The sequence below is a fragment of the Narcine bancroftii genome, chromosome 7, assembly GCF_036971445.1.
Source record: "Narcine bancroftii isolate sNarBan1 chromosome 7, sNarBan1.hap1, whole genome shotgun sequence".
Classification (NCBI taxonomy): Eukaryota; Metazoa; Chordata; class Chondrichthyes; order Torpediniformes; family Narcinidae; genus Narcine; species Narcine bancroftii.
Window position 1 is genome coordinate 25,909,326 of NC_091475.1, and position 26,057 is coordinate 25,935,382.

The window sequence follows — 26,057 nt, forward strand, 5'->3', positions numbered from 1 at the left end:
TCGTCATTCTGACGTTAGAGTGACGTCAATGGCAGAGGGGCTCGATTGCATTCGGGGATTCCGTGACAGTCTCTGCGGGCGGCGGCGCGAACAGAGCGCGTCATGGTGCAGGCCGAGCGGCGGTACGGCGCAGCCCCTGCCTCCAGCCGCCGCGCCCTCCGGGTCGGCTTCTATGACATCGAGCGCACGCTGGGCAAAGGCAACTTCGCGGTAGTGAAGCTAGCGCGACACCGGGTCACCAGGAACCGGGTGAGGAAGGGGGAAGTCTGTCGGCCACGGGGGAGACCTGGGGCTCCTGGCCGGGGAGGTGGACCTGCTGGGTTGGGTTGGGTTGGGGGTGGGGGGGGGCTTCTGGTGGCCGAAGGAGTTGTAGGGGTTCAGGAAGGGGGTCTCACCTGGGACGGGGATTTCTCCCCGGAGTGGGGAGGTGGTGGGGGCAGGAGACGGTCTCTTTTGGGAGAGGGAGCAGGAGGGTGTTCTCCTGTTGTGGGGGAAGAGGTAGGTGGGAAGGGGGCTAGCTGGGGGAATGGGGGGGGAGGGGTTCGGCTGGTGCTGGGGGGGATGCTCCTGGCTCACACCGGGGATCTCCCTTTGCACTTTGTGTGAAATGCACCCTCTCCCCTCAGGTGGCCATCAAGATCATTGACAAGAGCCGACTGGAGCAGCAGGAACTCGAGCGGGTTCACCGGGAGGTCCAGATCATGAAGCTACTCAACCACCCACATATCATCAAACTGTACCAGGTATGGCGGGAACCACCGTGGTAGCTGGTATTGTGAAACCAAAGCAGGAGATGTTCAGCATTTGGGGCAAGGAGGAAGGGAGGGGGTCCATTATATATTTGGGGAACAATGCCCAATCCTTGCTCAGATGAAGGTTCTCTGACTGGAATGGTGGCTTTTTCACACTCCACAGATGCTATTTGACCTTCTGAGAGTTTCCACTATTTACTCTTCACATTTACTCTTCACATTTTACTCTTCAGCTGCAAGTGCCTGTTGAAAATGCAGCAGTTGATTTTTGGACAAAGGGAATTAGGATAAAAGAATGGAAGAGTTCAGAATCAATCATCAATTTAAATGATGGGAGTGCTGTACATTGGGAATCACCAAGTCCTACTCACCTTCTCATACTGGAAGCTTGGTTCGTTGGGGCATCTGTTTCATTAACATTTGTCAAGCAGGTCTGTTCTTCCCACTGACCTCAACTTGTCCTTATTAGCCATGTGTCCATGAAAGGCCAGATTAAAACTCATTAAAGGACAAAACACTGGAGATTTTGCAAAGAGGGTGACAAAAAAATCCCTTCTGGCTCAGGCAGTATCTAACCAGAGAGAAGCAGCATTTAGTATGGCTGCAGAATATCTCCAGAGATTTCTGTCTCTATTTCAAGTTTGGGAAAGTGGGAAGCAATGTGTTTAACAGAAATTAGACACGAGTTCAAGTTTATTGCCATCTAAATGTACATAGAAAACCAGACAAAACAGTCCATCTCCAAACTACAGTAGCACACATTACATAGCAGATAATACCAGTTAATCGCATAAATACATAAAGATACATTTTAAAATACTGTAAATATTTTGGAATGATTTACTCAGTTACAGGGTACTCTTCAATTTCAGAATGAAGCTATTTCCCAGCCTGTCGGTCCTGATTTTGATGCTCCTGTATCTACTTCCTGCCATCTGGTAGGAGGTGCCGTAGCACTCGGGCACTTGTGTCCAGATTGTGCAACGGTTTTTTTTCCCCCAAGCCATGAGGCTTCTGAATTCCTAGAACATGGGTGGATAATGAACTGTGGACTTTTACTGTATATGTCGTAATGTTTTAACACTTCAATGTGTTTAACATCTATTCTAACTTGTATATATGTAAATAAGCTCTGTGTTCCTGGAGAAATGGTATCTCGTCTTTACCACCAAGCATGGTGTGAACCATAAATAAAAGTGACTAGACTTGTCCTTCCTGATGATTATGGGTCAAAGATACTGTGTGCTGGATGGAAAGGATCCTCTATAATTCTTTGAGTCCTATTTAAGCAGTGAATGTTGTCAGTAGAGGAAAAGGAGACCCCAGTGATCTTGGGCGTTTTGATGATCCACTATATGTACTTCTGGTCCAATGCTTTGTATCGATTGTCCCACACAATGACATATCCGGACAGGATGCTCTCAGTTGTGCTCCTGTATTATGTCAATATGGTAGCCTTGCCCTCCTCAAACACCTTAGGAAGTGTAGGTGCTGCTGCATCTTCCTGACTAACGAGGAGGTGTTGGGTAGTCCCTTGAAGGAACCGTGCTCTTCACGATGGAATTGTTGATTTGTAGTAGAAAATGGTCAACCTTCATCCTCCTAAAGTCCAAAATCATATCCTCTGTCTCGTCCACGTTGAGACTTTGGTTGTTGATCATGTTCCATTTTACGAACCTCTCAGTGTCCTCTCTGCAAGCCGACTCATCATTGTTGCTGATGAAGCCAACTATTGTTGTATCATCAACACACTTGATAGTTCTATAAAACTGAATCTGGCAGTGCAGTCGTGAGTTAGCAGACTGCAAATGCTGGAATCTGCAGGGAAAATAATCTGCTGGGCAACTCAGTAGGTTGAGCAGCATGAGTGGTCAACATTCTGGGTGAGAACCCTTCATTGAGACTGAGAAAGGAGAGGGTGATGTCCTGGCTGAATGGCTAATAAGTTCATTCAGAACTGTGGGTAGAGAGTGGGCCAGTGGGACTAGTTTGAGACCTGTTGTTTCTAATGAACAAGTACAGGGTAAATGTGCATTCTCCCTTGTTGGATGGGTGCTTTGATATATTGGCAGTGTTCCTGAGGCAGCAAGAGGCATACATGGAGGAGAGGGGGATGTGTGTAACATCTGAGCTGCATTCACAACCCTCTGTGGTATATTGCAGTCTTGGGCAGAGTCGTCCTTTTCCCACGCTGTGAGCATCCAGGTGGGAAAATCTTGATGTTGCATCTATGAAGGGACATGCTCAGTTTCCTACTACTTCCTCAGAAGAGACGTGGTGCTTTCTTTGCCGTATCATGTTTGGGCCAGGACAGGCTGCAGATGACATTTACTCCTGGAAACTAACTCTCCAACTGTCGGAGATCGTAACGGACATCTACAATATTTCACAGTAGCAGATCACCAACCCTGCAGGATTCAAGGCACCCAAGAAAGCTATGGACTAAATGACATTGATCAATGGTACTGACATCTATGATCATGAAGTGCTTAGGGCGGCTGGTGATAGAACACCTCAAAGTGTACCTTATAGTGACATTGGACTCATTCCAATTTCAGCAGAATCATTGTGTGGCTGATGCCCAGTAGTTGACCTCATCATCAACAAGGATGAGTCTCATTGCAGAGAAGAGATTGGGAGGCTCTTAAAATGGTGTGAGAACAACCTGAGTCTCGTCATGGACAAGTTCGTTTATTGTGATCCAGTGTGACCCAACGTAACAGTGTTCTCTGGTTCACGGTTCTGAACAGCACAAAACACATACAGACGCACACAATACAGACAAATGACACTTTTACACTGTATGTACATTAAATATTCTTAATAAATTATAGAGTCATGGAGAGTTATTTTATCAGTCGTTCAGCATTCTCACTGCCTGTGGGAAGAAGCTGTACCTCAGCCTAGTGGTTCTGGCTCTGAAACTCTTGTATTTTTTTCGCGAAGGGAGCAGCTGGAAGATGTTGCATGTGGGGTGGAAGGGGTCCTCACAGATTTTGCGAGCCCTCTTTAAACAACAATCCCAATACATACCATGTACAGGGGGAGGCCAGTCCCAGTGATCCTCTCTGCCAAGATTATTGTGTTCTTCGGGAGGACAAAGGTTGACCATTCCCCACTACTCCTCAGCAGTTGTGTCGTGGAGAGCATAATGTTCACATAAAGAACGACCTATTCTGGACTCACAACCCCTCATTAGTCAGGAAGGTGCATTGGACCAAAAGTCCACACAGAAGATCATTAAAATGACTGATAGGATCACTGGGGTCTCCCTTTCCTCTAAAGGTTATATTTTCTGGGAGCACAGTCGAAAGAGGGCTTAAGGGATTAGAGAAGACCTTTCCAACCAAAATCATCAAAAAGACATAGGCGCATTAAAATCAGGACTGCTGGGCTGTGAGATTGATGAACAATATCCTGTGTCTTGACAATCAAGCCATATATTTATATACATTTAATTTTATTATTTATGTGATATTTGTATACTGTGAGATTTTGTGTATGCATCATGGTCTGGAGAGACAGTTTCATCGGGTTGTATATGTACATCAGATGACATTGGACAAACTTGGCACTGTTGATACAGAAGTGTGCTGCAGATCACTTACTGAAGTCGAAGACCTTGGTCTTGCTGACATTGAGAGAGAGGAGTTGTCCTGGCACCATGCCACCAGGCTCATGTGCTGAGGGGACAGTGTGGCATTTATGGTCCAGGGCCAAGGAACAATGTGGCATCCCTGGTCCAGGGTCCAGGGAACAGTGTGGGATTCATATTCTGGGGCTCAGGGAACAATATGACATCAGTGGTCCAAGGCCAAGGGGATGGTGTGGCATCCATGACCATGGGCTCGGGGATGATATGGCATCCATGGTCCGGGACTCAGGTGAGGTGTGGCATCCATGGTCCAGGACCCAGGAGATAGCATCCATGGATACAGTGCAGCATTCCTAGTCAAAGGCCGAGGGGACTGTGTGGCATCCATGATCTGGGGCCCAGGGAACAGTATGGCATCCATGGTCCAGGGCCAAAGGGATGGCGTGGTATCCATGATCAGGGACCTGGGGACAGTGCGGCATCCATGGTCTGTGGCCCAGGGAACAGTATGGAGTCCCTGGTCTCAGGCTGGGCCCCAGGGGACAGTGCAGCATCCCTGGTCTCAGGTTGCCCCCAGGGGACAGTGCAGCATCTATGATCTGGAGCTGGGGCTGAGGGGACAGTGTGGCATCCATAATCAGGGAATGAGGTGGCAGTGCGGCATTCGTGATCCAGTGCTCAACATTTTCCATGTGGCTCCCTGCCTGCCTGTGGCATCTGTGGGGCAGCTTCTCCCTGTCTGGACCATCCTGACTGCTTTGTTTCTGCATCTTTACAGCATCATCCCTCCAATTTCCTGCTGTGTTCATCATGACACTAACACCAGAGAGTATTAGTCATTCACTTCAGCAAGAAATCCTGTGTCATTGACAGTTTGGTCTTGTTCATCATTTCAAGTTCCTTCTCTCAAGGTTCAACATTTCCACAAGGGATCAGGTCTTTGGATTTTCATTTTGTGCACAAATTTATAAATATTACATTCATAAATCCAAGGTGCAGTTTAATTTACCTTCTCATGGAAAACATAGCACTGGTCAGACTGGAGTGAATCTCCCTCTCCCCCATCCCCAGGGTCAGACATAGAATGAAGCCCCCTCCATACTGTCCCAACACAAACTCCCAAGATCAGACACAGAGTGAAGCTCCCTCAACACCGTTCCATCAGATTCTCCCAGGGACAGTCAGATGCCGAGTGAAGCTCCCTCTCCCCCATCAAATATTCCTGGGGTCAGTCACAGAGTGAAGCTCTCTCCACACCATTCCTTCACACTCTCCCGGACCAGACACAGAATAATTCTCCTTCTACACTGTCCCATCACACACTCCCAGGGCAGGGACAGTAAGGGTTAGGTAAAGAGTGAAGCTTTCTCTACACTGTCAACCCAACCACACACTCCCGGAGTCAGCCCAAGAGCGAAACCTTGGTTTGCATCGCTGGGAAGAAATTTGGAAGATAGAGAATTACTCCTGTTGCAAAAGTCTTGGAGACTGAAGGAGGATTTGTGTTAGTGTGGGACTGCTCTGAAGGACATTTCATGAAGAAGAGTTTACTGCTTTGGAGTTTAACCTTGCTTTTCCAACAACACGGATTAAGTAATTGGCTGGCAGCTTGCCAGGGTGGATCTCCTCCACCGCAAAACACCAGCCTCTTGTTTAATTTGCTCGTTAACATCTTAAAGTAGGCAACTCCCCTGCCTGTTCCTTCTAAACCTTAGCGATAGGTATTTCGAAGGCCAGTAAGCCTTGGCCTAACCATTGGGATTTTGGGAGGCGTTGGAAGATTGCCAGGGAGCCAGCTCGCACAGCGGTCAGAGGACTTTCCTTCAACACTCTTCAATCAACACAGAACTTTCTCTAACCCATCTTGGATTTTGTGCTGTTTCAAATATGTCCACCCAGTTTCCTGAAAGACCTGGACCCTACAGGAGTTATAGTGCAGTGGTACCTTCAGTGACCCAGAATCCTTTTGGATTGCTGGATGATGGGTATGGTGAAGATCTTGCTCACGACTATCAAAGCTGGAGAATGCATAAAGGCTTTGGTGAGGGTTGTTGGCACTCAGCCATAGCAACAACTGCAAAGATTGACAAGAAGTCTGTGATTTATTTAAAAACTGCTAAGGCAGTGGCCCTGGTCATCAGTAAGGGGATTGAGGTGGGTGGGATGTTTCTGCAGGTGGACCCTTTTGAGTCTGCTGAGCAGCAGGTGATTTTGTTCAACATCTTCCCTACTATACCAAATGGTCTCTTTGTACCCTTTCTGCATCTTTTGGGCATGGTAGTTAGAGATCTCCCCTCTCCTGATTGGCTTTCGGGAACCTGAACTAAAGACCCTTTACTCCTTTTGATGTCAACCAATTGTGTTGCTGGCAAAGGAGGATGAGACTGAGGAGTGATTCTAGGTCCAGTAAGGAGAAAGTGTACCAGATCTACTGGTCTGTGGACTATCTACGGTGTCATGTGGCTCCAGCACTGATGCTGACCCCCCTCTTCCCATCCCTCAGTTCCTATGGCAGGAGACAAGGGGAAGGGGAGACAAAGCAAAGGGGAGGAGGGGAGGATCCTCCAAAAGGGTGGAAGGCAAAGAAACCTGGGTGGGAGAGGCAGTCTGCCCTGAGGGCAGATAACAGAGGGGAGTGGGCTGGAGAATGAGATGGAGGCAGAGGGTACCTCTGTCATGGAAGTCTCTGACCCTACATGCACCCCAACATTAAAAAGTCGGCGATTTCCCTCTTTTGAACTGGGGGATGGCTTTGTGGAACTGGGACAACACAAGGGGAAGGTTTTGGTTGGGGAGTGTACCCCCAGCCTTTGCCACCTGTCGAAGCCTTTGCCTTTGTGCAGGAGCACCCTTTGTTGGAGAGGCCTGGGGCTGTGATAAAGCTGGACCGACGCTTGTCATGGGGTAGATAATGGCTCGAGGCCAGACCCTAAGGATTTCCAAGAGTTGTCCCTCCTGACCCCGGTCAATCACAGTAACGGGAATGAGCCAGGGCCCTGAATTATCCTTGGAGCTGGATGCATTGGAGCTGTCATTGGGCCTAATGCCTACGGCAGAGGAGATCTCTGCTGGGCAGCCCCCAACAGGTCCATTTTCTCAGAATGGACCAGGAGAGAGTCCCTCCACAACTGCTCTTGGGGGTGAGATGGTGAAGGAGGTGAAGCCAGCAGGTGAGTTTGTGGCATCCGCTGTTCCGAGTCCAGCAGGTAGCAGGTGTCCCAGGGAGGATGGGGATTTAACGTTCAGCGCTGGAGATGTGGTGCCCTCCATCGACAAGTCAAGTCATGTTTATTTTGTTCATACCATAACCATTGCCGTGTATAGTGAAAATGAGATAGCATTTCTGCGGACCGTGGAGTTGCTTATTTACATGGCTAAATTACCACAGAAACTTTTATAAATAACATATCACTTATAAATGTCATGCTACATCTGCTAGCCCGGAGTTCAGAAGTCTCACGGCTTGGGGGAAAAAACTGTTTGAAATCTGGTCGTAAGGACCCAAATGCTTCATTTCCTCTTCCTGGATGGCAGGAGGGAGAATAGATTGCGGGAGGGGTGTGTGGAGTTCTTTCCAATGTTTATGGCTTTCTGCAAACAGAAAATGTCTATCATGGCAGATTCCAGAACTTCTCTGTTCTCAGAGAGGGGATATATGCAGTGAACTTCCTGCAGGAAACTCACACTATCCCACCAGATGAACTGACTTGGAACCTGGAATGGTGAGATGTTTATATGAGTCACCTCAGCACCAATTCCAGCGGTTTGGCCATTTTATTGGCCCCTAACTTCCAGCCAGAGATTCTGAAGGTCCATAACTTAGAGCTGAGACGCCTGCTCTACCTCACCATGTACGTGGATGGCGTGCCGTTCCACCGTGTTAAAGTGGACGCCCCCAGGCTCGACGTACAGCAGGCGCCTGTTTCATCGGGTGCTGGTTCTGTTGGATTCACTGGACTTAAGTGAATGTGTTATCCTTGGAAGGGACTTTAACTGTAACCTTGAAGAAGAGGATTGCTCAGGGTTACAGCAAGACCAGGCGTCAGTGAAAGTTGAGGGTGCTTGTAGGCTCCTTTCACTTAGCAGATGCCAGGTGGGCCTTCTACGTTGACTCCAATGCCTTCACCCAGAGGTGTGGGGGAGGTGGCTCATGCATCAACCGCCTGTACATCTCAAAGACCTAGCTCTCCAGTGTCACGGTGTCCTGCTCAGACCTCCACCTGGTGTGGTGGCTTTCAATCAACCATGCACGAGGGGAGATCCGTGTACTGGCATTTTTATAGTCAGCTGTTGGAGGATGATTACTTTCTGGGAGATCTGGGCCACTTGAAGAAGGAAATTGCGGATTTTTCACTCCTTGAGGCTCCAGTGGGATGTGGGTAAGGCCCACATCCAATCCTTCTGCTGAAGGTACACCAGAGGTTCAAATAAGAACCGGAATTCTGAGATTGCAGGACTTGAGGGAGAGTTGTTCGACTTGGAGTCTCGTCTTGGCTGATCTGCTGAAAACCAGCTCCTGTGGTCTTTGTATCAGAAGAATGAAGCACTGAGGGGTCTCCAGCTTGAGGGTGTGTATGTGAGTCACGGGTCCAGATGCTCTAGGATTTGAACCATTCCTTACCTTTGTACTCCCTGGAAAAGTGACGTGTGTTCATCTCTCACAGACCCGGAGAAAATCTGAAACTTTGTTTAATCCTTCTACAGAAAACTGTTCTCACTGGATCTGACCAGTAAGGAGACGCGTGATGACGTGGGAGGACCTAACTCAGATCCACCCATAGGTAAACATTGGAGGAGCTGACCAGGCCTTTTCACCAGCTCCGGAGAGGCAAGTCTCCAGGACTGGATGGGCTCACAGTGGAGTTTTGGGACATCTTCGGGAGTGACTATACACAGGTCTTGGGAGAGAGCCTGATGGCTGGCCATTTTCATGGTGCAGGGCTGTGGTCATGTTGCCAAAGAAGGATGATCTCTGTCTATTGAAGAACTGGCACCTTGTTTCTCTTCCGATTACAAAGTGTTTGCCCAGGCAATGGCCAACCGCTTAAGTCCAGTGCTGGCCCAAATGATCCACCCTGACCAGTCTCAGGTCGGTCCATCCAGGACAACATGCATCTGGTCCACCTGATCCAGAGGACTGGCCTGTCAGCTGCCTTTATCTCCCTTAACCAGGAGAATCAATTTGACAGGGTGGAGCATGACTACATTTTCAGCATCTTACAAGCTTTCGGACTCTGACCCCATTTTGTGCCTAGTTGTTGTATGCTGTTACAGAGTACCTGGTCAAAATTAATGGTACCCAGCTGGATGATGGTCTGGTGTGCTCAGAGCACTTTCCTATTGGGGAAGGTTTCTGGTTATTAACCAATTGGACACCTTCATGTTGCGGTATCAGTTGGTCACTGTGATCCCACGCCCTATCTTTGCTATGAGGATCCAGAGGAAGCTGATAGACTTAATCTGGGATAACAGGAGACGGAGTCTCTATTACAGTCCTGAGACTTCCCATTGAGGAAAGTAGTTAGTCCCTAGTGTGTGTGCATACCAAAGTGATAACCTTCCACCTTAGCATCTTGCAGAGACTCCTATATGCTGAACAGCCTCTGCGATGGCACATATTGGCATTGCATTTTCTGCACCAAGCACGTTGTCCCCAGGAGGAAGTGCAGCTCCCAGCAGCAAACATCAGACGTGTTGCTTTTTGTGAGCTGCCCGTGTTTTACCAAGATCTTTTCAGAGTATGGAGAATGGTTGCCTCCAGATAGAATACTCCTGTGTTGGAGGAGGACAATGTTCTGGATGTGGAGGAGGCTGATTCCCAACCTGTCCCTCGGGGTATTGGAGAGGCTCATGGGTGTGGAGTTGTCCCGACTATGCTAAGTCCCGCACGGCCAGTTTATCATGGATCATATTATTAATTAAGATAATATAAATAGAGATGGTTTAATTTTGTCTTTATATATTTTCTATCCAGAACTATGTTACGATATGTTTTAAGAAAAGGATAAACTGTTAAATACCATATTTGTAGAATTTGATGTCTTAAAGAAACATCAAATAAACAATTATGGATAGATTTTTGATTTAAATTATGTTTAATTTGTGAATGTATTTTAACAAGAAAGAAAAGGGAGTCCTTCCCTTTTACATCAGGGACTTGGAGTGGAGGGTGTTATATAAAGCTGTAATTTGTCATTTGTTTTTGAGTCAATTCATGGATTCACCAACCACCTATCCTTTCTGAGGCTTGGATGAGTCTGTTTCATGTATGTATGGAGTATGAAAGGTTGCAGCCTCTGTTCACGTAATCGAGGAGTTCCTCCTAAAGTTTCGGCTGCATTTCAGCCCTGCTTTTCTGATATTTGGGCATCCAATACAGGGTGGGGATGATGGTTGGCTGACCTTATCAGTCTAATTCTGGGCCTGGTCAAGATGGCTATACATGGGTCCAGGCAATGGGCTGTCAAGGGTTCAGCCCAGGCTGACTGTTTGCCCCTCTTCTGAGGGTACCTGCATGCCTGAGTGTCCTTGGAGAAGGAGTGCTTGATGCTTACAGGTACCTTGGAGGGTTTCTGAGAACAGTGGGATCCCCAACGGTTTGATGGTATTGTGGACATAGATGATAATATTTTAATTCAATATGATATAATGTGCATAATTGGACTGAAAATGTAATCGTAACTACTGTTTGTCTTTGATAAATAAAATCATCGTTTAAAAAAAGGACAGGGTCAGCACAGGTTAGATGCAGAGTGAAGCTCCCTCTACACTGTCCCATCACAAACTTCCAGGGCAGACAAAGTCAGGGTTAGAATCAGAGTGAATCTTCCTCTACACTATCCCATCACACTCTCCCCTGGTCAGACACAGAGTGAAGCTCCCTTTACACTGTCCTGTAACTCTCTACAATGGTAAGGACAGGATGGGTCAAACAAGGAATACTGTGAGAGGAAAGTGTGGGCAGTAAGGATGGATTGATAGAAGGATGATGTTGGAATGAACAGTGCTGGATTTGAAGCTCATAATATCATGAGCTGGTGCTGAAGGCTGGGCTAGTGAGAAATGGGCAGGGTGTGTGAGTGGAAATTTGCCCTTTTATCAGGTTAAAACCACAATCTGTGAAGATTTGAACCTGCAAATTATTTGAGATAGGACTGTTGATCTGTTCCAGGTGATGGAATCACAAGACATGCTGTACATCGTGACAGAGTTTGCCCAGAATGGGGAGATGTTTGGTGAGTTGAACAGGTGGGGAAATTCAGCACCGAGTCACCTGCTGGGTGGGTGGGGAGATTGGTATTTCCTACTGCTGCAGATGGCCTAAGTGTGTGTGTCTGTCCCTCCCACAGATTATCTGTCAGCCTGTGGACCGCTGAGTGAGCAGGAGGCCCGGGACAAGTTCTGTCAAATCCTGTCAGCTGTGGAGTATTGTCACCGACTCCACATCGTTCATCGGGACCTGAAGAGTGAGAATCTGCTACTCGACACCAACATGAACGTTAAAATAGCCGGTAAGCCCAGCTAGCTCTTGCTCAGCAGACTGCGCATCACTCCAGTACTCCTCATCCTCAGCTCAGTAATAGTAGCGTTGGAAGCAACTGACTGTATGGAGGCCCATGTCCTCCAGGAAAGGGAAGGAAGTGACATCCTGATCACTGTGGCTTCAGTAGGTGTGGGAACTTGTTCTTGCAGCTGTCAAGGTGGGGTGGGTTTGTGTCACCTTGTACCATGAAGTGGTTGCATGTTGTGTGTAGGACGAGTTCCTCTCATTAAAACCTCTACCTGTGTGTTAACAGACTTTGGTTTTGGAACCTTCTACAAAAGTGGCGAGTTGTTATCCACTTGGTGTGGGAGCCCTCCATATGCTGCACCCGAGGTCTTTGAAGGCAAAAGCTACGAAGGGCCCCACCTGGATGTGTGGGTATGTACAGTGACAGCAGCTTGTTCCCATGTGTCAAGAGTAGGCCAAGATTGTAAAGAACCTTTTGTTCCGACAGAGTCTGGGAGTTGTGCTGTACGTTCTGGTCTGTGGATCCCTTCCATTCGATGGGCCAACCCTGCCAGTCCTCAGACAGAGAGTGATTGAGGGTCGCTTCCGAATCCCCTTCTTCTTGTCTGCAGGCAAGTCTCATTTCTGCATCTAGCTTCTCTGTGTTAATGAGACCAGCTAAGGTGATCTGTACTCACCAATTTGAGTTTAACCTTCTCTGAAACTGTTTATTTTCTCTGACAGATTGTGAAAGTTTAATTCGGCGAATGTTGGTGGTGGATCCTGTGAAGCGAATCACCATTCCACAGATCAAACAGCATTGTTGGATATTGGGGCAGGAGATTCTCCACAAACCATTGACCCTCTCCCTCCAGGACTACAGCTCGAACCTGGGCAATTATAACCAGCAGGCCCTCCACCTCATGAATACCCTGGGCATAGACCGAGAGAAAACCATTGAGGTAATTGACAGAAGCTAGAGAGGAAGTGGATTGTAGAATTTCAGTGTTGTAATATTTCCTGTCAGTCAGTGAAATCATGTGCAGTCTGAGAGATGGAGATGAGAGGCTGGATCTTTGAGTGTGCACGATCTGACTGTTTGGACTTTTGTTCACAGTCGTTGCAGAACAGCAGTTATAATCACTTTGCTGCCATTTACTACCTGCTCCTGGAGCGGATGAAGGAGTTCCGAAAGAGCCAGATGTCTCCAGCCCAGAGTCACAGATCTAGCTCCAGTGATTCACAGAACACGGTGAGTTGTCGTTGAGGTGTCGGGGAGACTTTCTCCAGTGTAACATAGTTTGGGTTTTTGAGTATGAAGGGGCACCCCTGCAGGGAATGGTCTGAGTCCCTGTCATGGTGACTGGGCCCAACTCTACAATTGCCCTTGCACTCCATCAGGCCTCAGTGTTTCTCACTCTGTCCTTTGTTTACAGGTTGATGTGGAGCTAATGACCTCTGGCCTGAAGGTTGTACGTTCCTCCTTCCCTGTGCCATACCCTGACACAGAGTGTGAACTCCTCTGTGCTCTCCAGGTTAGTCCTTGTTTGCTGAAAGTGCAAGGTATTTAGAATTTATTAGTGCACCCAGGAGGGTTTCTTGAAATGGTATCGCTGGTCCAGCGAAGGGCTGCATTGGCATCTGATGGTGATCTAAAGTTCACGTGGGGAACACTTTCAAAATGGTTGTGGATAAGGATCAGACTGGACCTCAGATTCTAACATGCTCTTGAATCTTAGCAACTTCCTCCCTGATCTCACTGTCCTCCCTGTCCGTCTCCTTTGTGATCGCTGAAGCCAAGTCCTCATTTAGTGCCTCACCCACTTCCACTTGCTCTGGGCATTATTTCCCTCCTTTGTCCTTGAATGGCCCTCTCTTCTCAGTAGTTACCCTGTTTTTAATATACAAAATACTTTGGGATTTTACTTTATCTTTCTCAAAAAGGCCACTTCTTGGACCTTTTCACCCCATCTGAATCCCTGTTTCCTTTCTATTCTGAGGGGCATGTCTAACCGGAAACATGTTTCCTTTCTGTTCAATCAAATGTGTGATATCTCTTGTTATCCAAGTCTGAATCTTTTCCCCAGGGCTAAAGCATCACATGGGAATTTGTTGGGGGGTGGGGGTGGAGTGGAAGTTTAAGGGAGATGTGCAGATAAATATTTTACACAGAGAGTGTTGGGTTCCCGGAATGGGCTGCCAGGGTAGTGGTGGCAGCAAACACTCTTCTTTCACAGAGGTTTCTGGCTGGGCACAGCTAAGTAGATAGCATTACAAGCACCTGTTTTATTAAAATGGGATTGTCACTATAAGTGATAGTATAGACAGGAGGGACTGAATGGTCACAGTTAACATTTCACACAAACTCAAGTCACAGCCTGCGATAATTTGATATACTGGGAAGACTTGTCACAGTCTGTTCCAGAATTGAAATATTTACAAAAACACTGATTTTGCAAGGGAGAACTATTCTGACTGCTGAAGAGAACACAGCATTTTGAAGCAGCTCATGGCCAGTCATTTTTGTGGAATTCAGAGCAAAGCATGCTGTGTGAATGACTGGGCCTTTTTGGTGATTAACCTATGCCAGGAAACAGCATGCTTCATTTTGATTGTGATACAGTGGAGGTCACTTGGAGAAACTGTTTTATTTTAATTGTGACTAGCAGTGAAGTTACTTGGAGAGACCAATGTCAGGGTCTTGGAAGCTTCATGGAGGCCGCCCAGTTTGTGTCTTGCCTACAAATGGGCAAGGAGTGTTATGACCACAGCTTATGTGGATGGGCATTTCTTCAAAGGCAATGCAAGAAGAATTTGAGTCTGTGGCAGCCACAACTCCAGTCTTCCCATCAGTTCAACATTAATTCTGGGCATCAAATTTCCAAGGCTTACACTTCAACACTGAATTTGAAAGACTGAACTTTGAAGTAACTTTCTAGATTTTGGACTGCAATGGTTTGGGTAACACACAGACACAGACACACACACAGTGTTAAGGATAATTTAATAGTTAAGACTATAGTTTAAGAGTTAGAAATAAAATTAGTATTTTAAAATTAAAACTGTCTGGTTCATTGTCTATTGCTGCTCGTTACGTACAGTTCGTAACAATGGAAGGACATGGATCCTGTCCATGTCATTGGCAACGTGGTCACTCAGGGCTGAAGGGCTTGTCCCTGTGTTATATTGGTTGTTGAGGCCTCATATTTGACTGGGTGGACATTTGACCCCTTCTCTTTCTCTTTTGAAGCAGCCAGTCCTTGCCCCAGTAGCGTGGACCCTGACCAGGAATAGATGTGCGTCTCCTGCTGGGACTATGATGGGAGATGCAGTGGGTGGCGAGAGCAGGCACGACCCAGACAAAGATGTGAGAGGGAACACACTGAACTCTCCCCAGCCTCTGAGTGGTGGGTGTCGACGTCACACTGTGGCCGAGGTCTCTACCCAGCTCAGCCACACCACTGCGCCAGGTAAGCTCCATATGATCCTGTCATCTGAGTGAGGGGGTGTTGGAGTGGTGAGGTCGGAGGTCAGGGTACAATGATGTCGTCAGTCAGAGGGGGCTGGGGAACTGGTTGGGGTTAATTAGGTCAGGATCTGGAGTGAGGGGATGAAAGCTGGGATCTGAGGGGGTGGGGGGTCAGGATGATGGGGTCAAGGGTTGTGGATTGGGGTAGAGGTCAGGTTACTGGGATCTGAGGAGAGTGTGTTGGGGGGTTAGAGTGCTGGAGTCTAAGGTTGGAGAGAGGGGTCAGGTTGAAGTCAAGGATTACTGGGTCAGTGTCCGGGTGAAGGATGTAGACGTGAACCATTGTGTGACTTGTCATGCTCCAGGTGGGGGGAGGGGGGTTCAGACTGAAGGGTTAGGGGTCATGGTGTGAACAGAAATCATGGTACTGACCTGCCATATTGCTATGGGTGGGGTCAGGGTGTGGACAGGAACCATGGTGCTGACCTTTCGTACTGCCATTACCAGGGGTGGGAAGGTCAGAGACCAGGGGCGAGAGGTCAGAATATGGACAGGAACCACAGTGCTGACCTGTCGTCCTCCCACAGATGCCCCAGGAGTGCCAGATGCTACCTGTTCCGACAGCTGTCTGACGTCCAGCTCCATCCAATGCAGGAGCAGCATTGGCCAGACTGGCCCTTCATCCCTCTTCCACAGCTGGGCCCCACCCATGGAACAATCCCTGGGCTACAGAACCCACTGCCCCTCACTCGCCGCCTTCCAGAAGGGCAGGAGGGCATCTGACACCACACTAACCGCAGGTGAGTCCAGGCCTCTGGCAGGGTCCTCGTGGGGAGGGGGAGGGGGGTGGGAGTTAGGGCTTCAGTCATCCAGGGTCTGGAGAGGAGGGACCAAGATCTGGTTATCCAGGGTTTGGAGAGGGGTCTGGTGTCTGGAGGGGAGGGATATTGGATCCGGTTTTCCATGGTCTGGAAGGGGGTCTGGTGTCCAGAAGGGAGAGACAGAGGCAGGGTCTGATGATGGGTCAACCCTGGGGAGCTGGTGGGGTTTGACAGGGGAGGGGCAGAGAGGGATTCCATACTTACACGTGCAAACAGGCTTTGGCCCTTCACAGGAATCCCATCTTCCTATCCCTGGGCATCAAGTGCTTGTCCAGACACTTCAGTTCCACCAGTATTTGCAGTCTCCACTCTAGTGAACCACATCCCTCTTCGACTCCCTCAATCTCTCACCCATTATCCTATTTTGTGCCCTCTAGTTTATCTGTATCTGCGACAGGGAAAATTATCCTGCAGTTGACTCTGATAGAATCATACAGCACAAAATGTGGTGTATGAATTTTGGGCTGCTCTTAGTACCTGGTCCCTTCCTATCCTATTATCTATCCAGATGTCTTTTGAATGTCCAACTTGTACTCAATTCTTCAGTTTCTACTGGCAGCTCGTTCCAATGGACTCTCTGCAGTATGAATAACCTATGCCCTCTAGTTCTAGAAGCATCTCCTCAGGATAAAGTCAGTGCACATTCACTTTATCCATGTTCCTCATGATTTTATAAACCTCTGTAAGATCACCCTCAGCCTCCTTCATTCCAAGAGATGGGACAAAATGAGGGATGAGGCAGAGTGGGAGCATGGAAATGAACCCCCAGTGTAGTTTTCAAGGAGGTTACTAGGAAGGAAGGATAGGCTGTGGATGCTGTCTATGTGGTTTTAGCAAGTACTTTGACAAGGTCCTACATGGGAAATTGGTCAAGAAACTTCAGTGGATTGGTGATCATGGCGAGGTAGTAAAATAGATTCAACAATGACTTTGTGAGCGAAGCCAAAGGGTATTAGGTGACTGCCTCTCAGATTGGAGGCTTGTGACGAGTGTTGTGCCTTATGGATAGATGCTAGGTCCAATGTTGTCTGTCATTGATATCAATGATCTGGATGATAATGTGGTAAATTAGATCAGCAAGTTTGCAGATGACTCTAAGATTGAAGGTGTTGTGGACAGCAAAGAAGGTTTTCAAAGCTTACAGAGGGAACTGGTCCAACTGGAAAATGGGCAGATGGAATTTAATGCAGACAAGTGTGGTGTTTCATTTTGAAAGGAGAAACCAAGAAAGGACATACACATTTAAATGGTGGGCCACTGAGGACTGCGGTAGAACAGAGGGATCTTGGAATACAGATACATAATTCCCTGAAAGTGGCGTCACAGGTGGATAGGATTGTAGAGAGAACTTTAGGCTTATTGGCCTTCAGAAATCAAAGTATTGAGTATAGGAGTTGGAATATTATGTTAAAGTCACATTGTAGCAGCCTGTGGCCATCGCCGCAGAAGACGCCATTTGAGCACAGTAATCAAGCGGGCTGCACGAGGCCTTCGCGGCCTGTTCCCATAGGCCGCTGCAAAACAAACTGCCAACCAATCACCGTGATGGATCGTGAAAGGTCCAATCGGCACCCAGGAGAGCACAAACCATATCCTTCAATGGCGCTGCGGCAAAACAGGCAGATCCAACCAATTGCCAACAGCAGGTCGTGAGGACAATAATCAGAGTCTGAGGGAACACGGATCACACCCGTCGGTTACATGGCAGCCATGGTCTGCCTGATTATATAAAAAGCAGTCAGTTCACTAAATCAGTGTCAACTGCACTCCTTGTGTGTGTCTTATTTCCAAGCTATGACCTCAAGACATGCCACAATATAAGATATTGGTGAGGCCAGATTTGGAGTATTGTGTGCAGTTTTGGACACCTTGCTACAGGAAAGATATCAAGATAGAAAGGAAGATTTATTAGAATGTTGCTGAGACTTCAAGAGCTGAGTAATAGGGAAAGGTTAAACAAGTTAGGACTTGGAGTAACATGATGGAGTAGTGGCGGGTAGGGTAAAATCAGCCCTCTCCAGAAAAAAAGATTAAAAAAAAAGTCAAGAAAAGACAAATCTTAACAAATATAAAGTATAAGAAATAGAAAATAAAGTTGCAGAGAAGAGAAAGAAGATGGCACCCAAGAAGGAAAACGTAAAAACAACGGGGGAAAAAAAGAAAAATCACTGAAAAAGAAAGAAGGCCTTACCTGCACAAAGGAATAGGGAGTCGTGGTGGCGAAGAGCACCCAATCACCGAGGTTGGTGCCAGCCCCACAGAGTTGCGACCCCCCCCCCCCACCCCGACCAGTGGACTGCGAAGATGGCTCTTTGAGCCAAACAAAAGTGCGCAACTAAGCAATCAAAGGTAAAAGGAAACACCGACGGGACGGGGGCTCAGCCGAGGACCGGGCAACCACAGCGCAACCAGTTGAGGGACGCCCGACACCAGGGCTTTCAGCTGGAAGATGAGGAAGGCGGCAGGAGAGGGAGTGAGGAACCAGGCGAGGAAGAAAGTCGACAGGGTGAACGGCAAGAGGAGCAGAAACAGGAGGCCCAACAGATGATAAGCCCAGGAGGGGAGGATCAACAACAAGAGGACCAGCAAGAAAAAAAGAAATAGATATAGCATTTGTGCAGGAAATGCATCTAACTGAAGTGGAACATAACAAATTAAAGAGAGACTGGGTAGGACACGTAGCGGGAGCATCAGATAATTCAAAAGCTAGAGTTGTAGCCATATTAGTTAACAAAAATGTTCCAATCAAAGTAGATGAGGAAATAATAGATCCAGCAGGGAGGTATGTAATGATAAAGTGTCAGATATACTCAGAATCTTGGATTTTGCTCAATATATATGCACTATTGAGGAGGGTCAAAAGTTTATGCAGGATATTTTTTTGAAGATGCATATACACAAGGGAATATATTGATAGGAGGGGATTTTAACCTTAACTTGGATCCAATGTTGGATAAAACTGGACAAAAGACAAGCAAAAAGAATAAAGTAGCCAAATGTATGGTTAAATCAATGCAGGAAATGAAACTTATGGATATATGGAGGAGGCAATACCCAAGAGAGAAGGAATTTTCATATTATTCGAGTAGACATAAAACATACTCAAGGATTGATAGTTTTTGTTGTCAGCCCATATTCAAGGGAGAGTTAAGAAAACTGAGTATAAAGCTAGACTACTATCTGATCATTCACCCCTGTTATTAGTAATAGAACTGGAAGACATTCCACCAAGAACATATAGATGGAGGTTAAATTTCATGCTACTTAAAAGGCAGGAATTTAGAGAGTTTATTGAACGCCAAATTAAAACATATTTTGAAATAAACAGGGAATCAGTGAAAGACAAATTTATATTATGGGACGCAATGAAAGCCTTCATTAGAGGGCAGGTAATAAGTTATGTAACTAAGATGAAAAAGGACTACAATCGGGAAATAGAGCAGTTGGAAAGGGAGATAGAAAGTACAGAAAAGGAGAGAATTGGCAGAAAAAAATACAAAACATTATAAACGTACTAGGTGGAAAAGAACATAATGAAAATAAAACAAAAGTATTACGAACTGGGAGGAAAAACACATAAAATATTAGCCTGGCAACTTAAGAAAGAACAAGCTAAAAAGAAATTATTGGCATCAAGGAAAAAGGACAAACAAATTATATATAACCCAATAGAGATTCATGAAAACTTTAAGGAATTTTATGAACAATTATACCAAACTGAGAACGAGGGGAAAGATGATAAAATAGAAGAGTTTTTATCAAAAATTGAACTGCTGAAATTGCAAGAAGAGGAACAAAACAAACTGATAAAAACCATTTGAAATAGAGGAAGTACAGGATATATTAAAAAAGCTGCCGAACAATAAAACACTAGGAGAGGATGGATTTCCAATAGAATTCTATAAAACATTTAAAGAGTTATTAATTCCTCCTCTCCTGGAATAATGAACCAGATAGAAGAAACACAAAACTTGCCAGATTCATGTAATAATTACAGTAATACCAAAGACGGGGAAGCACCAGCATCATATAGACCAATATCGCTTCTTAACTCAGATTATAAGATAATAGCGAAATTATTAGCAAACAGATTGACCGATTGTGTACCAAAAGTAGTAAAACAAGATGAAACTGGATTTCTTAAGAAAAGACGAACAGCAGATAATGTCTGTAAACTTGTTAATCTAATTCATGCAGTTCAAGGAAATAAGAAACCAACAGTGGCTGTTGCTTTAGATGCAGAAAAAGTTTTTGACAGAGTAGAGTAGCACTACTTATTTAAAGTATTACAGAAGTTCAATCTACCAGAAAAATATATAAATTGGATTAAACCATTGTATAATGGACCATTGGCAAAGGTAACAGTAAATGGATATGTATCGAGCCAATTTAAATTAAATAGGTCAACTAGACAGGGATGTCCATTATCCCCCTAATTGTTCGCCTTAGCAATAGAACCATTGGCAGACCTGATAAGAACAGAAAATAAAATAAAAGGAATAAAAATAAAGGAGAAGGAGTATAAAATCAGCTTATTTGCAGGTGACATCATAGTATACCTAACAGAACCAGAAATATCAATAAAAGAATTACATAAGAAATTGAAGGAATATGGAGAAGTATCAGGGTATAAGATCAATGCAAATAAAAGTGAAGTGATGCCAATGAATAACGCGGATTATACAGAATTTTAAAAAGAATCACCTTTTAAATGGCAAGCACGAGCAATCCAATACCTAGGGATCAGGTTAGATAATAACTTAAGCCACTTGTACAAACTAAATTATCAGCCACTAATAAAAAAATTGCAGGAAAACTTAGAACATTGGAAAGAATTACCACTAATGTTGATAGGGAGGGTAAATTGCATTAAAATGAATGTGTTCCCAAGAATACAATACTTATTTCAATCAATCATTACCAATTCCCTTCACAGATAAATTCTTTAATGAACTAAAGAGAAAAATAAGGAAATTCTTGTGGAAAGGGGGTAAACCGAGGGTAGCGTTAGATAAATTAACAGAGAGGTATAACCAAGGTGGTTTGCAGTTACCAAACTTTGAAAATTATTATAGAGCCGCACAATTAAGGTATTTATCAGACTTTTACCAGACAAGGGAAAAACCAGACTGGACTAAGATAGAACTAGATAAAATAGGGGAGAAGGTATCGGAACATATACTTTATAAGTGGGATGAAAAACTGGTGCAATATAAAAGCTAACCTGTAGTGCATCATTTATTTAATATATGGAAGAAGATCTACTTAGAAAGGGAAAAAAACAAATTACCAAATACCAAAATTGTTATTGACACAAAATCCACGAATCCCTTTTACAATAGATAACCTTTCCTTTAGAGAATGGGAGAGAAAAGGAATCAAAAGAATAGAAAAATGTTTTTTGGGAAATAATTTATTAACATTTGAACAATTGAAGTACAAATATGGAATAACTCATGGTACAATGTTTGCATACCATCAACTGAAAGCTTATTTAAAGGATAAATTGGGAAACACTGAGATTACCAGAAGGAAGCATCTTTGAATATGTGATTACAGACACAATGATAATTAAAAGATTTATAACGAACATGTACATTAAGCTGCAAGATAAGGAAAATGATTGAAATAAGCTATAAACTCAAACAAAAGTGGGAAAAGGATTTAAACATAGCATGGGAAATGTTATGTTCTGGAACTATGAAGAATACAATAAACACAAGGTTATGCATGATACAGTATAATTGGTTACACAGGGTATACATCACTCCTCAAAAATTAAAAGAATGGGATTCAACATTATCAGATAGATGTTTTCGCTGCAAGAAGGAAACAGGAACAACAGTACATGCAACTTGGACATGTACAAAAGTGAATACGTTTTGGGAAGAACTAAATAAAATCACAAAACTAAATAAAATCACAAAAAATAACATACAAAAAAATCCAGAGATCTTTCTTTTAAGTAACATAAGAAGTAAAGAATTAGGCCTCAAATTGGATAAAGCGCAAAAAAGATTCATTATGATAGCCTAGCAGTAGCAAAAAATATGTATAATGTCAACTTGGGAAATGGAAGAGAGCATGAAAATACAGCAATGGTATATGGAAATGAATAAATGTATTCCATTGGAAAAAATAACATATAATTTAAAAAATAAAGTCACAATGTTTGAACAAATTTGGGAACCATACATGGAACATAACAGAGAGCTTGCCTCGGACCTCCATCCCCTAAAATGATAAGAAGACAAAACGACTAGATTCAGTGAGCAACAAATAGATGACGCATTTTTCTTGTTTATTTTCCTTTGTGTGAAGATACTGTTTTATGGTTTTATTGTATTGTATATGTTGAATATTTATGGTTTTTGGAGAGGAGTGGGAAGAGGGGAGGGAGGGAAAGGGGAAAAGAGGGAGAAAATGCCACTGTGTATATTTAATGAGAAACGTTTGTACATATTTTGGTTGATATGGTTCACAGTGTGAAAAATAAAAAAAATTTTAAAAAAACAAGTTAGGACTTTATTCCCTGGAGTGTTGGAGAATGAGAGTGGATTTGTTAGAGGGACACAAAATAATAAGGGGTATAGAAAGGGTAATTGCATCGGGCTTTTTCTACTGAGGTGGGGAGACAAGAACAAGAGGACATGGGCTAAGAGTGAAAGGTCAAATGTTTAATGGGAACATGAGAGGGAACTTCTTCACAAAGAGAGTGTTAGGAGTATGGAACAAGCTGCCAGATGAATTGGTAAGTGCAGGTTCAATTTTGACATTTAAGAAAGATCGGTACATAGATCAGAGGGGTTTGGAGGACTGTGGACTGACTGCAGGTCAATGGGACTAAGTGGACTAATATTTCAGCACAGACTAAAAGGACCTGTTTCTATGTTGCAGTGTTCAATGTATCTCTGCATAACTTTAAACACTTCACCTCTTCCATTGAACATCTCTAGTCTATCTTAGTGAAAAACTCCATCTATAGCACACCCTGATGAATCTCCTCTGCACCTGCTCTAGAGCCACCTCGTATTCTATTATGTGGTGAGTCAAACTGGGTGCAGTACTCCATCCTGCTGTCTGGCCACAGTTCTACAAAGTTGGAGCATAACCTCCCTACTCTGAGCCAATTAGATGTGGGCCAGTATTCCCATCCCTTCCTACCCACATGTTCTACCTCTGCTGCCATTGATACAATACATCTTACATTCGTTAAATCATGAGTTGTGAGGTAGAAGAATTATAGCAAGTAAAATTATCTGGGTTTCAATAAAAGATGGACATTTCTAAGAGAGAATCTGGTGACTGATCGTTCTCAGAGCAGGACCCTTCCATTACCCAGGGGGGCTGCACTCCCAGGAACCGACTGTCTCTTGTTCTTTCCCTCAGTATTGCCCCAAAATAACCCATCTCACACTTTGAAGTGAACTCCATCTGCATCTTGGCTAATTTTACCAGATGTCGCCATCTCTTCCCCCATTCCTGACTGATCACTGCCTCTCATTCATCACCTACAGGAGGGGCCTGGTGTTGGGGAGGGGTCAAGGGGAGGGGCCTATTGACTGGAACAGCCCAGTATTTTTGCCGGGGGGCATTGAGGACAGATCTGGAGTTGGTGGGGCAGGTGGAGGGGCCTGGAAGATGAGATCATTGGTATCACATTGTGACTCTCTCTCTCTCTCCCTTCTAGGCCCTCGGCCACTGCGCCGTCTCCTGTGCCGTGGAGCCCGGGTAAGGGGAATTCCCGGCCTGTACCGGGCCACTAGGCCTCGCACCCCTCTCTCCAGCCTGGTTCTGTGGGATCAGCCTGCTCTCATTCTTCACTCCGTTATCCAGCCGGGGGTGGGAGCTGCACTGTCCTCCATCACCACTGCAGACCCCTGTAAGAACCGGACCCAGCCGGAGCAACCCCTCCACCACAGGTGGGTAATCGTGATTCAGGGCTGCCAGAATGATGGAGGTGATGGGGGTCAGAATCAGGTGTGTGGACTAATAGTGAAGGGAGCTGGGTCAGGTTGAGGGACCAATGTGAGGGGTTAGGCAAGGGTTGGGGTGAGGGGGTGGGGTAGGAGTGGTGGGGTCTGGGTGAGGAGGGAACAGGGTGAGGGGTGGGCTGAGGAAGCTGTGTTCCAACTGTCTAATTGATTGCTTCCTTGGTGGTGCAGGGAGCTGCAGCAGAAACTCCTTGGTGCCCAGCCAACCTCCAACTGCCTGCGAACCCCAGGCACAGACCCGTCACACCTCAGCTGCTGTCTCGCTGCAACCCTACTCCTGTCCTGCCCCACCTCTCCCTCCATTTCCCCACTCCCATCCTGCCCCTCCATCTCGCCCTCTCCGCTCCTGTCCTGCCCCTCCACCTCTCCTTCCATCTCCCCACTCCCTTCTGTCTTCCACTTCTTCCAGCAGCCTGTCTGTCCCCTATCCCAGCCAGGCCAGAGGCTGCACCTAGACACTGAAATGATTGATCTCTCCACCGCACAACTCGGCAAACCTGTGCTGGTCAATTAACCAGATCGTGTGAAGCCTGAATCCAGTGATCTCAAGCAATAAACCTCTCATGTTCTGACTGAACACTCAGTGTTGTACCTCTCCCATGTCTAGTGTCTTGTTCACCAAAGAACAAGGCCATTGTCTGTCTGTTTCCAAGCTGTGGACTGAAGCACAAGGCACTTTAACTCCTGATTCACAGAAATACCGCATGGAAGTCGGTGCATGGACAAATGGAGCCAGGTCCCAGAGAATTCCTGGATCAGAGGGGACAGGATGTTACCTTCTGCAATGAGCTTCCGTTTGCCCTGAGTCTGATATCTGGTGTTGGACTGGTCCGGAATTCGTGGGCGGTCCTGAGGAGTGGAACTTGTAACTATTGTCATGTCTGATCCATGATTGATGCACTGAGGGCCTGCTGCAATCATCTCTTCCAATTATTACCTGATATAAAAAGTGGAAACACTTTTTTTTAAATAACTTATTTGAATGTCAGTAAAGTTCTCAAATGTCATTGAAAGTGTATTTGTATAAAATGATTCCTGCATTTTTATAGTTTTAAAACTGATTCTGCCTGTGATTTAGTTAAAGTGGTTCCTTGGTTTGGGGAGAGGGGTAGATATGGTGGGTGGGTGGGTGGGAGAGGATGGGGTGGGTTCAAGGGAATAAGTGGGAGGGGGTGGGTGCAAAGATGGTATGGTGGGGGTGGGAGAGGGTGGAGTGGTATGCAGGGGAGAGGGGAGGGGATAAGATGAATGGGAGAGGGGTGGATTGGTCAGTGTGGAGGAGGGGATGGGGAAAGGGAACGTGGGGGAGGGGGAATGGGATGGAGTGGGGGGAGGGGATGGGGAATGGGTCGGACTGGACATGGTTTTCCAGAAGAGAAAGGAGTAGCGTTCCAACAATCCACATGGATCTGTGGTGATTCAATCATTGCACTAGCCGCATTCCTACCAGTCTACTGCAGGGAGAAACCACTGTACCTGCAGGTAGACAACCTGGGAGGCTGGCCCCACCTGTTGGCTGTCAATCACCAGCCCATATAAAGACTTGAGCCAGCCCCTTCAGGGACAGACATGTGGAGCCAGCAGTATACTGAGACTGGTGCGTACATGTTTAAGTTAATTAAAGCCTGTTGTACAGTCTGTGGACTTTGTGTAAGAATTATTCATGCAACAGTACTCACAATTTAATTTAGCTTAAACGTAATGCCATCTGGTTGTAGGGTGCCCAGATGGAAGATTTGATGTCGTTCTTTCATTTTGCAGGTGGTATCAGTCTGTCAGTGCATGAGACCATGGACAGGCATGCCAGAATGGGATGGAGAATTGAAATACCAGCACATTTAACTTTAGTTTTACTTTGTTAAATAAACAGAACTAGA

At 45.7% G+C, this 26,057-nt stretch overlaps 1 protein-coding gene across 4 annotated transcripts; it reads left to right on the forward strand.

Annotated features, from left to right (window-relative positions):
- Positions 1–4: 4 nt before the first annotated feature.
- Positions 5–25,237, forward strand: sik1 (salt-inducible kinase 1). 4 transcript variants are annotated; one of them, XM_069889181.1, is made up of 14 exons: positions 5–249; positions 627–743; positions 1,625–1,690; positions 11,519–11,582; positions 11,697–11,858; positions 12,144–12,268; positions 12,345–12,468; positions 12,581–12,798; positions 12,954–13,088; positions 13,273–13,371; positions 15,087–15,306; positions 15,893–16,105; positions 23,877–24,108; positions 24,876–25,237. In XM_069889181.1, exons 1-14 carry the CDS (start codon positions 103–105, stop codon positions 25,063–25,065), a joined length of 2,112 nt encoding a protein of 703 aa, XP_069745282.1. In that variant the 5' UTR covers positions 5–102; the 3' UTR covers positions 25,066–25,237. The 4 variants fall into 4 exon arrangements, with proteins under 4 accessions (XP_069745282.1, XP_069745278.1, XP_069745279.1 ...); XM_069889177.1 differs by lacking the exon at positions 24,876–25,237 and adding an exon at positions 24,352–24,757 and having other exon boundaries at positions 6–249; XM_069889178.1 differs by lacking the exon at positions 24,876–25,237 and adding an exon at positions 24,352–24,757 and having other exon boundaries at positions 6–249; positions 15,090–15,306.
- Positions 25,238–26,057: the final 820 nt, after the last annotated feature.